Source organism: Hyperoodon ampullatus, assembly GCF_949752795.1.
Source record: "Hyperoodon ampullatus genome assembly, chromosome: 5".
NCBI lineage: Eukaryota > Metazoa > Chordata > Mammalia > Artiodactyla > Ziphiidae > Hyperoodon > Hyperoodon ampullatus.
The window spans coordinates 81,235,582-81,248,953 of NC_136918.1; the positions used below are offsets into that span (position 1 = coordinate 81,235,582).

At 41.7% G+C, this 13,372-nt stretch overlaps 1 protein-coding gene across 1 annotated transcript in view; it reads right to left on the reverse strand.

Moving 5' to 3' along the window:
• The window catches only part of ARHGAP31 (Rho GTPase activating protein 31), a gene marked incomplete at both ends in the record, with an annotated part of 108,416 nt that overhangs the window by 25,463 nt on the left and 69,581 nt on the right, over window positions 1–13,372 (reverse strand). The window contains 3 exons of the mRNA XM_079704767.1: window positions 3,267–3,409; window positions 4,444–4,551; window positions 5,743–5,825. Coding sequence (XP_079560893.1) covers window positions 3,267–3,409; window positions 4,444–4,551; window positions 5,743–5,825 — 334 coding nt within the window. The remainder of the gene's footprint in view (window positions 1–3,266; window positions 3,410–4,443; window positions 4,552–5,742; window positions 5,826–13,372) is intronic.

Consider the following 13,372-nt stretch of genomic DNA (forward strand, 5'->3'; position numbering starts at 1 on the left):
TTTCTGCCACGCGATGAGCTCCTTTCCACCTCAGAGCTTTTACACTCCCTGTTCTCTGTGTTTAGAACGTTCATCCCCCAGATCCTCACATGACTGGTTTCTTTTGTCATTCAAGTCTCAGTTCAAAGATCACTTCCTCGGAGGCCATGTCCACTCTGTACCAAAATTATACCCCCAAGTCATTGACCATCGCATTATCCTGCTGTACTTTCTTCCTGGCATTTATCGTCTTTGAAGTGATAATGTATTTATCTGTAAACTTATTTATTGTTTGTCTTTGCAACCAGACTATAGCTCTATGCACGGCAGTGGCTTTGCTGTTTTGGACACTGTCCCCAGTGTCTGGAACAGTGTCTGGCACATAGGAGGTGCCCGATACTACATATTTATGTTTTAATAAACCTTGGCATATCACAATCTCTCTGGCCTCATTGCTCTCATCTATCAATTAAAGGTGTTGGATTCTATGACTTCTAAAATCTTTCTAATTTGACGTAGAACCCTATTTCTAAATCTCAAATTCCAGAGTGTATGACTTATTCCATTTTGTGTAAACATTAAGTATGGTACCAAAGTCCATAAGAATTCATAACAAGAACACTTAAATGAAATGCACTGAATAATAATTATTGGAGGCAATCAAGAGTTAAAGGCTCAAGAGGAAATTGGATTTCAATATGCAGGACAAAAGCTGATTAAGGCAATGGTCATAAAAAGAACAGGCATTTCCAGGTTGGAATTAGAAACATCCTTAACACTAACAGTCATGAATGGAATCTGCTGTCAAGAAGAACATTTCCCAAGAGTCATTAATTCTCCGCAATGGTTTATTTATCTGTTTAACTATTTTTTCCTCTCAGAGTCAGCACAAGGTAAGGAAAGAGCGCAGGCTGGAAGATTTAGGTTCAGTGTTCAGTCCTACCAGACACTAAGCTTTTCTGGTTCTCTGGTTCTTCACGTATAAAAGAGGGTTGATAACTTTATGATGGTTGTTGTGATAAGACCACAAGATGATATATGTGGAGCACCTGCCATGGTTCCCGGCACAGAATAAGTCCCCAGTAAATTACTGGTTGACTCAAAAGGATGAATGAATGAAAGCATATTATTTCTCCTTTACTTTCAAAAAGGATTTATATAGCTTACAATAAAAAATACATCCGTAATGTGCGAGTTAAAATAAAGATAAAAGAAACGTCAGCCACTCCTAAGTATATAGCCAAGAGAATTGAAAACATATGTTCACACGAAAACTTGTACATGACTTCACAGCAGCATCATAATAACCAAAAAGGAGAAACAACCCATATGTCCATCAACTGATGAATGTATAAATAAAACGTGGTATAGCCATACAACAGAATATCATTCGGCCATAAAAAACAGAAATACCGATACATGAGAACATATGCTAAGTGAAAGAAATCAGTCACAAAAGACCACATATTGTGTGATTCCACTTATATGAAATATGCAGAAGAGGCAAAATCCACAGAAACAGAAAGTAGATTAATGGTTGCCAGAGTCTGGTGGGAAGACAAAATGTGGAGTGACTGCTTAATGGGTGTGGGGTTTCTTTTTGGAGTGATGAAAATGTTCTGGAATTAGATACTGGTGATGGTTGCACAATTCTGTGAATACACTAAAAACCACTGAATTGTACACTTTAAAATGATTAAAGTGGTGAATTTTATGGTATGTGAATTTTAAAAGAAGATCATAAACCACATGGAGGACAGGATGGGGGTGGGAACAATTACACCAGAAATCAAAAATTGATATTAATTGCAATTGATTACTTTGATGGTTATACTTGATTTTCCCAAGTATATTAGCCAAAGTAGAAAAGAATGCCTTGATCAGCTAATACAAATATTTTGCAGATACCGCTCTCATACACCACTGGTTCTCCAAGTGTGGGCCCTGACCAGCAGCAGCTCCATCACCTGGAAACTTGTTAGAAACACAGATTTTCGGCAGCACTCCAGACATGCTGAATCAGAAATTCTGGGGATGAGATCCAGTAATCTGTGTTTCAATAAGCCCTCCCAGTTATGTGACATATGCTAATGCTGGAAAATCACCCTCACACAAATCGTAGTTACCAGGCTTATTGATCAGCTGGATTTTTGATTTTTACAAATTAGGCTCATATGAGTTCAATCAGCATAAACCAATACCAGTGCATTCCTAGGGTTACTTATGTTATTATGAGACTACAGGACTGAAACATCATATCTTGCATCTCATCACATCCAGCATGAAATAGCTATATTTTTCTTGTATATAGTGGATTTCAATGCTAGCTAGTCTCTGCATACATGTGCCCACACACTCATTGCTGTATGCCTAGTGCCCTATGCAGGGCAGAACAAAGTAAGCACTCAAGAAATGCTTGAGAAAAAGACAAATATCATATGATACCACTTATATGTGGAATCTAAAAAATAGTACAAATGAACTTATTTACAAAACAGAAAGACTCACAGACACAGAAAACAAACTTATGGTTACCAAAGGGGAAGGAGAGGAGGGATAAATTGGGAGTATGGGATTAACAGATACACACTACCGTATGTAAAATAAACAACAAGGATTTACTGTATGGCACAGGGAACTATATTCAATATGTTGTAATAAACTATAATGGAAAAGAACCAAAAAAAGAATATAGGTTCATATATATATATATATATATATATATATATATATATACACACACATACATACACATACACACTCTTTGCTGTACACCTGAAACTAACACAATATTGTAAATCAATTATAGTTCAATTATTTTTAAAAAATGCTTTCAAAGAGAAGGCATTCTGAATATATATTTGAGTATGAATAGGATGCCTCTTAATTCATTCACTTAGGACTTCTGAAATATCATACTGAAAGTGAAGATGAAATCGAATAGTCAGAGGAATGTTGCCAGTGTCTCTAGCTAATAACTGGAAGAGTTTAAGAACTCACTAAAAGCAACAGAAGGTATTCCAGTTCACCACACCACACTCATGGGATGGGCCATGTATGCAACTGATCAGAAACATGCTGCTAGAGCCACACGTACACATACCACACTTTTGTTGCACAGGCACACATGTATGTATGCACGATCCCCACACACACGCAGTGGAGTCAGCACACACACACAGTTGACACTGAGAGCTAGATCCCAGCCCACTCTAACCTATTCTTGGGCCCCATGCCTAAGGCAAAGAACGGTGATTGGTAGGGTGTATGCCAGAAGGAGCCATTACCATCGTTCTCCAGAGACCCGGGTGCACCGTTGTTAAAGATTTGATCCACATGATTCAGTATGAATTCAATCACCACCTGCTGGACCCGGACTGCAAGGAAGGCTGCATCTCCATTGCAACCAGTGGCTTCAATTTCTTTGGACCTGAACCGTGGAAGAAACACATTCAGTGAATGAGTCTGCCCTACCCCATGAAGCATAAGGGGGAGCCAGTGGGCCTTTTGTACAAGCCCCCAGTTCCTAAATGTATAGTTTGTTAATTTGTATTACTTTAACTATTTAAGATCAATTAAAGGGACTCTCCAAACAAACTGAACAAATTCGAAACAGTTACCAGGTATTATACATTGCAAAACTGTAAACACTATATTAGTGAATAGATAGGAATTGATTGTTTTCTTCATAGGATCTTCTTCCACCTCCACACAATTGTTCTAAGGGCAGGTCATCATTTATGAAGTCATATGAAGCAGTTGATTCAGGTTATAGCCAGCTAGGACCCCACCAAAACCAACAAAAGCAAAGGAAGCCCCAAAGACCCAGAAAGGCCTTTTCAGGAAATTATAACATACAGACCCATAACATTGGCCACATCCTGGTAATAGCCAGAAGATACTTCTGGGTTCCAGAGTTTCCATGGTTAGCAGGCAAAGGCTATTAAAAATCACATTTGGGCTTCCCTGCTGGCACAGTGGTTAAGAATCCGCCTGCCAACGTAGGGGACATGGGTTCGAGCCCTGGTCCGGGAAGATCCCACATGCCGCAGAGCAACTAAGCCCCTGTGCCACAACTACTGAGCCTGCGCTCTAGAGCCCGTGAGCCACAACTACTGAGCCCGCGTGACACAACTACTGAAATCCATGCAGCTAGAGCCTGTGCTCTGCAACAAGAGAAAACACTGCAATGAGAAGCCCGTGCACCGCAACGAAGAGTAGCCCCTGCTCGCTGCAACTAGAGAAAGCCCGCACGCAGCAACGAAGACCAGTGCGGCCAAAAATAAAATAAATTTATTTAAAACAAACAAATAAATAAATAAATCACCTTTAATTCCCACGTGCGACAACCACTTAGCCAAAGGTTTGTCTACAAGGGGCTTCGGTTTTGAAGAGTCCAATCTTTGTTTGAATTGGGGGCTGCTTTGAGCTCACTGGGGTAGTGAGGTGAGGGGTGGTGGTTACCTGAGGAGGTTTGGAGCCCACACCAGGGCCAGGTTCCTGGCATGCATGTTTGTCTTGCTGCTGAAGGAGGCGATGTGGGCCAGGTGTCGAATCAGGTATTCCAAGGTCCTGTAATGGTTCATTTTTTAAAAAGCAAAGTAAGAAACTTTGGAGCCTGTGTGAAGCCTGAATCTGGAGATAATTTCTAAAGTTTGAGTTTAAGAGACTCTAAAATATTTCTATCTCATGAATTTTGGAGGACTATCAGGAAGATATCAAGATAGATGGAAGCAATTTTCTTAGCCTCAGGAATACTGGCTGTGGGTGGGGAAGAGGTGGGTTTGACAGAAGTCAGCTGAGGCCCTTGGAGCACCAGCCAGAGACAGAACAGGGGACTCACATCACTTGGAGCCTGTGCCTCCTTTCACCCAGGGCAGCACTGCCTCATACTGTGTTGAAACTGGGCCCCATCTCAGCTTTTATTGTAATTCTCGCAAATACAGGTACCCTGGCACTTGTTAGGGAGCTCATTTGATGGATGAATAACATCTGTTATTGCTGGGAAGCCCTTATACCACATCAAAACCTGCCCCCCTGGTAAAAGCTGGGCAGGCTTAGGGAGCAATGGGAAAGGTGGTAGGATTAGGGGCTAAATTGTGAGAATGAAATGAAAGGATGAAATGATGGAAGGGATGGTACTGATGAGCATACAGAGAGATCAGTCAACCAAACGCTCAAGAGCAACAGTCAAACCCTGTTTAAAAACCATCTTGGTTTCCATAGATTTGGTTATGCTATGAACCTCAGTAAGAACCTAGACTATCTCTGTGAGGCTGGCTTGTGTGATCAGAATGATTCTTGTGGGACTCTGAGGGGTGCTCTGAAAGTAACTTAGACATGGGCTGTCTCTTCCCGCCAATGTCTCTGGTCAGGCACCAACTCACTCTGATAAAAGTGATCTGTTGGGGCTTCCCTGGTGGCTCAGTGGTTGAGAGTCCACCTGCCGATGCAGGGGACACGGGTTCGTGCCCCCGTCCAGGAGGATCCCACATGCCGCGGAGCGGCTGGGTCCGTGAGCCATGGCCGCTGAGCCTGCACGTCCAGAGCCTGAGCTCCGCAATGGGAGAGGCCACAACAGCGAGAGGCCCGCGTACCGGAAAAAAAAAAAAAAAAAAAAAAAAAGTGACCTGTTCTCTCCCCTCAACCTGCCCTGGGAAAGCCACTGTCCACAGAATTTGTTCCCTTTTATGATGCTAGCCTGCATCTATGGTATTACAACACATTGAGAGGCTGTGAATTGCTTTTACCAAGGATTCTTACCTGTAATGGGATGGGGGGAGCTCCTGGATAACATTCTGGATTCGGGCCAGTTGGCCTTCTTCCGGGCAATGGGACACCGCTTCCTGCAGAGAGGAAATGAAGCAGTCCAGTGAGTGCTCGAGAAGGGGGACACCCACCTGTGTGTGCAGGTTTTATTTAGGCTTCTGGTACTCCAGCCTCCCAACCATGCCTAGAGATTGTCCTTCCAGAAGGCATGCTTTTCTAGAAAAAACAAACCACCTAAAATCTCTGAGGGTTCATGATGGGAGGTGTCTAACAATGTGGGCACACAGGGTCTCTGTGCATCCTCAGATGTTTGGCAGGTATCTGGTAAAAAAGGTGTAGAATCTTGGGTGTGTCCCGTGTGGCAGAGAGAGTCACAGAGACTCACACTGGGAGAGAGAAACAGAGACGGGGAGACAGAGTGAGACGGAGATGAGAGGTTGGCTCCCTGTTTACTCAGCCAGCTATCTTTTTGGGTGCAAACAGCCACTCTCCACCTAGCCTGAGACTATCCCTTGACCCGGCTGCCTGTCGTTGATGCCAGGAAGCAGGAACGACATGAAGCCGTGCCTTCTCAGCAGGATAAGAGCTTTGCCCCTGAGACCTGGTGGCCTTGTCCGGACTTGCTCTCTGGTTGTTTCCTGTGTGGGTATTTGGTTCCCCCCTCAGCCCAGGCCCTCAAGGAGAGGCTGGGGCTTCAGTAAAGGCAGTGTGGTCACAGTCCTGCCCAGGGCTCCTGCACAACACAGGTGTCCCTGGGCAGAGTCCCCTGTGTCCCGTCCTGAGGCTCTGTCCTGCCTGTGCTCAGGCTCAAGGGCCCCTCCCAGTGCAGTGGCTGAGTGCTCAAGACTGCCAGCATGGGAGCCATACCTAAGTTCAAGGTCAATGGTAATTACATCTTTTTTTTTTTTTTTTTTTTACTGAGGTATAGTTTACATATATTAAAAATGTACAAATCTTCTGCTACAGCTCCCTGAGTCCTTTCATATGCATAATAACTATGTAATCCCACTCAGGTCAAGAGATACTTGAAAAGGGGCTCCTAAGCTCACTTCAATCCTTGTGATCCTGAATTCATAGGCATATGTGACTTACACAGTTTTGTATTTCTTCACAGTGCTGGAAGCTTGCTTTGCATTTATATATAATGAAAAGTATAATCAGAAAATATATTCTCTAATTTGAAGATCCTAACTGTGGTGTGGTTTTCTTATGTTGTTCAGTCATTCACTGTCATTTCTTGCTTGAATGTAAAGGCTAAAGTTCAAACCCTCAGTAATGAGAATTTGGGGGCACAGAAAAGTGGAAGGAAATGAACTTTATGGGGCACCTTCTGTTTGCTCACTTGCTGTGTCTGTTCTGGTCTCACTTGGAGGAGAACTCCAACACGTCAACCCAGACCGTCCAACCCCCCTCGCTTGTCTCCATTTCTTCCCACAGCACTTGCCATCATTACTTATACATATAATGTACTTATTTGTTAGGCTTATTGCTTGTTGTCTGCCTCCCTTGCTAGATGTAAGGTCCGTAAGTGCAGGGATGTGATGAGTCCCAGTGCCTAGAACGTGCCTGCCACACAGTAGGCGCTCCCTGTCGATCTGTTGGACTACCCGTGCTCCATTTCTCTAAGTGGGACATCATGCCAGAGCTTTGACCACCAAGTTGTTTTTGTTTGACTTTTTTACTTAATTGAAGTAAAGCATTCACAGAAGTTAACAATTTTCAAAGGCAATCAAAAATTTCTATGTGGGAAAACTAGATTTCATTTCCTAATCAGAAGTGGGGAGAAATTCGGGGTTGGGAGGGTCACAATCACAGGTGTCTCAATCTCTTGGTGGGTTTGCAAGCCTGAGAACAGAGCCGGCATAAGCATGATCTCTGTGGCAATCCTTGCAGGATGTAGAGGGTGAGGACAAGCATGCGGCCTGGAGTAAACACCTGACACCTCTGCCCTCTTCTTGGGAGCTGCCATTTAGAAAACAGATTTGTGGAGAAGACCCTGATTGCCAAGACAGGGAGAACCTCATAAAGCAAGTGAAGGGAGAGAGCTCAGGGGAAGCGGGGGGCAGAGGAATGCGGGTGTGGATCCTCCCACATTCTATCCTGCAAACGGGGAGGAGAGGTAGGCCTCTCTTCCTCTCTCGGCAAAGCTGGGATGAGCTTTGCAAAGCTTTGCACACACCCCCTTCCCAAGCCTCCCTCTCTTCCCCCCACTTTCTAAAAATGTGTCTGGGGAAAAAAAGGTGTAGGTCAATTCAATAGCCCTCATGGAAAGTTCCTTTAATATTTTAGGAAGATGTTAGTCACTTTTGTTCTGAGAGGCTGGGCGGGCTCACCCCTGATGCCTGCAGGTCCCATTTGGGACTGGTGTTCATTTCACTACTTACAGCCTCTCCCCATCGCACTCCAATCTATTTGGAAGCTCTCTAGATCTTCATTTTTCTCCCAGAGGGTCTGCTCACTGCAAAGCTATTTTTCCATCTCTTTGTGTTCCCCCATTAGGAGAGCAGAATCCATCAGTGGGGAATTGAGGGAAGGGAGTTGAAATTTTGCCCACCCCAATTTTTTGCCTGAAAGAGAATTTCACTCAACATTAGCCAAGCCAATCTTGCTAACAGCTAAACCTTAAAAGATCTAGGCTGACTCTGTGACTATTTGTTCTCTTCCAATCAGTATCTCTAAGACCAGCTTCCTGCCCTTTGAGGACTCTAGCGAAGGCTGGACTCCAGTCCCCTCTGGCGGGGCCCAGGCTCTACTTTCCTCTGCTTACCTGAATACCACCTCTACCCCTACCGCCCGGGGAAGGCCCATCACCAGGGGGGACAAACAACCCGTGGCTGTCCCTTCCAACTGCGCCCAGCCGCAACTCAGTTTTTACCCTTTATTTTGTATTAATTATTTAAAAATTATTATAAAGACACCTTTATTATTTTTAATTATTTTAAGCTATTAGGTTTAAAAGTAATTCATGCACACATGATTTTAAAAATGCAAAGCATTCAAAGGAATACACAGAAGAAAGTTAGTCTGCCTTCCAACTGCAGACCCTCAGTCTCCAGAAACAACCACTGTTCTCTTCCAGACAGTCATTATACCTACCTGTCTGTGTCACACCCACGGCAGCAAGCACTACTACGTGACCTGGCCCATCTGCAAATTCCCGGTCTCCCATCATTTCCTCCTTGCCTGCCCCCTATGGGCCATGCTGGTCTCCATATATTCCCTCAAGCAAGCTCGGCATGTCCTCGACTAGGGCCTTTGCACCTGCTGTTTCTTCTTGGCACCCTCCTCCACCAGATATTTGCACAATTTGTTCCCTCACTTCATCCTTGTCTCTGTTTAAATATCACCTCATAGACAGACCTTTGATTATCCTACCAAAAATAGCAGTCCCCATCATTCTCTGCCCTGTACCCTGCATTAACTGGCTTTGTATTGCTTATCAACAGTTCAGATTATAGAGCTATGCTTTAAATTCGTTTATCATCTATCTCCTTCATTAAAATGTAAGTTTCATGAGAGCAAGGATTTTATCTGTCTTGCTTACCATTAAACTCCCAGCACCTGGAACTGTGCCTGCCTGGTATACACAGCAGGTGTTCAACAGACATTCGTTATATGAAATGAGTAAGTGAATGAGTCCGTATTTTGCTGTGCATTTGAAAATGCCAGAAAGCCCCATTTTGGCCACACTTCCAGGACAGTACCATTGAGAACCAAACCTCCTGAGTGAGGAGTACCAGGTTTGCTGAGATTATTCCCCTCAACTTTTGGCTCTGGCAGGGTGACCAATCAGCAGAGTTTGCCTGAGATTGAGGAGTTTCCTGGGACACAGGACTTTTCAGAGTTAAAAGTAGGGGAGTCCCTGGCAACCCAGGACAGTTGGCTGCTGCCCCATTGGCAGCTATCTTGAGCTCACAGCCAGTCAGCCTCTGCCTGATGCCACACACCAGTGGTCCACCCCCAGTGACACTTCAGATGACATGTGTGGGTCAAGCAACCTGCCAGCAAATGTTTACTAGGTAACAGTCACAACATTCTCCAGTAGCTGGAGAGCAGGGAAAGGAAGCACAATAATTAATAAAATAAATACAGTTTCTGTCCTCAGGAAGCTTACAGTTTAATGAAGGAGACTGATACACAAAGACGTAATTTCAATATAAAATTTAATACCTCTCTAAACTGCCTTCTCTAAAATTCCCGAATCAGCAACTTTTCTCTATCTTGGGTGTAACAATTTTAGCTGAATCAATCTGACCCAAATTGAATTTTTCCTAAAATGAACTTTTCTTCTGATAAAAATAAAATGTAGTGTAGTAGGTTGAAGAGTTGCTTCCAAAGATATCAGATCCTAATCTCTAGAACCTGTAAATGTTACCTTATTTGGAAAAAGAGTCTTTGCAGGTGTGATTAAGTTAAGGCTTTTGAGATCAGGAGATTCTCGTGGATTATCCAGGTGGGCCCTAAATCCAATCACAGGTTTCCTTAAAAGAGGGAAGCAGAAGGAGATTTGACACAGACGGGAGAAGGCAGTGTGACCATGGAGGCAAAGATGGGAGTGATGCAGCCACAAACCCAGGCATGCCAGTAGCCACCAGAAGCTGGAGGAGGCAAGGAACAGGTTTCCCCCTCGAGTCTCTGTAAGGACCATGGCCCTGCTGACACCTTGATTTCAGCCCAGTGAAACTGATTTCAGACTTCTGCACTCTGGAACTGTGAGAGAATAACTTTCTGTTGTTTAAGCCACCAAGTCTGTGGTAATTTGTTACAGCAGCCTCATGAAACTAATACATGTACTCGAAGGAAATAAAAAGCACCTGCTATCCCACCACCCAGACATAACTACTATTAACCTACTCACATGTGAAGCATTAAAAGAAGCAATATGTCTGGGCTCCCCAGCACCAAATGTGAACTGGCATCATTTCCTATTTAGTTGCCTATACTGCTTTTTTCCATTTAACTTTATATTGTGGAGAGCAAATAGTCTTCAGAAATATGACTTTTCACAGCTACACAGGATTGAAAACAATAGATTTATTATCATTTATTTAACCCATTCCTTAGTGTTAGAGGCGTAGATACTCCCCATTTTGTTATTGTAATATGGCAGTGAAATATTTGTAAATCAATTATTTGTGTGCACATCTGATTATTATCTTAGAATGGAGTCCTAGAACAGAGTTACTGTATTAAAAAATATGAGCATTTTAGGACTCTTGATAGTAATTTCAAATGACTTTCTGCAACGTCCAGCCAATTTACACCTGCAATAGAAAACTATGAAAGAGCCAGTGTCACCACAGGCTAGGCAGCATGAAATACTAACATTTAAAAAATGTTTCTTTAATATGCAAATATATTTTTCTAATACATTTATATTTTTAAAGTTTTTTTTAAATTAATTAATTAATTAATTTACTGGCTGCGAGGCTTGTGGAATCTTAGTTCCCCGACCAGGAATTGAATCTGGGGCCTCGGCACTGAGAGAGCAGAGTCCTAACCCTTGGACTGCCAGGGAATTCCCCGTTTATACTTTTTAAATAATTATATTTCTTCTATGAATTGTCTGTTGAGGTTCTTTGCTCATTTGTTTTGCAGGGTGTTATCTGTTTATTTTTTATTGATAGGTAGGAGTTTTATATAAATGAAAATATTAATCTCCTGTCATCTTTATTGTAGATGTTTTCCATAGTCATTTGCCTTTTAATTTTGTTAATGTATTTTAAAATTTATTTATTTTATTATTTTTGGCGGCGTTGGGTCTTGGTTGCTGCACACGGGTGGCATGTGGGATCTTCCTGGACCAGGACTCGAACCCATGTCCCCTGAATTGGCAGGCGGATTCTTAACCACTGCACCACCGGGGAAGCCCTGTTAATGTATTTTTAGATAGAGAAAACAATAATCTATGTGTAGTTTAGTTTGTTAAATTTGTCTTTGGTGATTTTTTTTTCCTTTGCTTTTATTCTTAGAAAGCCCTTCTCCACCCTGAAATTCGCTAAATGGTAAGAATGTAACTTGACTTCTCCCCTTTCCCAACACTTAGCCAATTTTCCTAACATTATTTATTGAATTGTTCCTTCACCAGTTTGGGATGTTTTCCTTATTTCATATTAAATTATTTAATGCCTGAGCCTATTTAAGAGCTGTTAAATCTATTTTGAAAATAGTGTGGTAGTTCTGAGACAGAATGGTAAATCTTTACTTCCATTTACTAGCTGTACAAACCCAGGCAAAGTCACTCGGAGCCTCAATTTACTCATCTGTAAAAGAGGCAATAAAACCTATTTCACAGAGTTATTTGAGGATTGAATGAAATAATATTTTTAATAAGCTTATCATATAGTAAGCACTCAATAAGTGGCAGATATCATAATTATTATTCTATTAATATTTTTCTAATTCTGTTATATTCCATTGAAATGTTATTCTACTTCAGCTGTGCAAGTGAGTTTAAATAAATCATTGTAAGAATGCGTGACAATGTGATAGAGCTGTTCCCATGTCCCTGGAGAAGGTCTGCTTGTATTTTCATAATTCGTCACTGTGATCAAAGCAATCTACTCAATGATAAATTTTTCCACATAGTTAACATCACTAGGTCTTACGTATGTAGAACTCAGTTGTCACAACAAAACATTTTTATTTCATTTCTTAGTGTCACTAAACTATGTTTAAATACAATGTTAAGTTTTCTTGAGATTTGACAACCAGCGGACAATAACATTGCTTTGGTATTTTTTGTCGCTGTGGGAGATAGAATGATTAGCAATGTCAGGGAACACAAGTGGGGAGAGATCGGCATGGGTTTTCTTCTGAGCCTCTAAACAAGATCTAAGAAGAAACTTGTATTTCTCAAGTCTCTAGACAAGAATTCCTATCTACCCCCATCTATCATAGAATGAAATTTAGTTAAATTAGACTCATTCAGTTAGTTAACGTGATGATATTGTAGTCTTATTCAAGGATGAAACTGTATAGTGATAAGAAGACTAAAACTATGCAGAAAACAAACAAGAAAGTCTTATGCACAAATTAAAAGAACAGTAAGATATATTTTTGGTTGACTGAGATTGTCAAACAGTTTAACAAATTGAAAATACCCAGTGTTGGCAAGGCTGCAGGAAAAAGAACATTCTTGTCTCTCTACAGAACCATTTGGCAACATGTGACAAAATTTTAAATAAGCACTTTTTACTCAGTAAATCTTTTTCTGTGATTTTTTTCATAAGGATATAAATAGACAAAAGTATAAACATATATGTACAAAAATGTTCACTATAATGTTGTTTATAAAAAGCAAAGTGTTAAGAAACAAAAAGTCCTGGGACTTCCCTGGCAGTCCAGTGGTTAAGACTTCCACTGCAGGGGGCATGGGTTTGATCCCTGGTTGGGGAAGTAAAATCTCTCATGCTGCATGGTGCAGCCCCAAAAAAAAGAAGAAGAAGAAGAAAGAAAGAAACAAAAAGTCTAAATGTCCATCAGTAGGAAACTGGTTTAAGAAATCATTGTGTATATGAGACAATACTCTGTAAAAATAGTGCCTCTCTGTATTTGTTACCATGGAAAGATGGTCACATTGTTGAATTAGCACCATTCCAAAACAGCAATATGTAGTATTGAG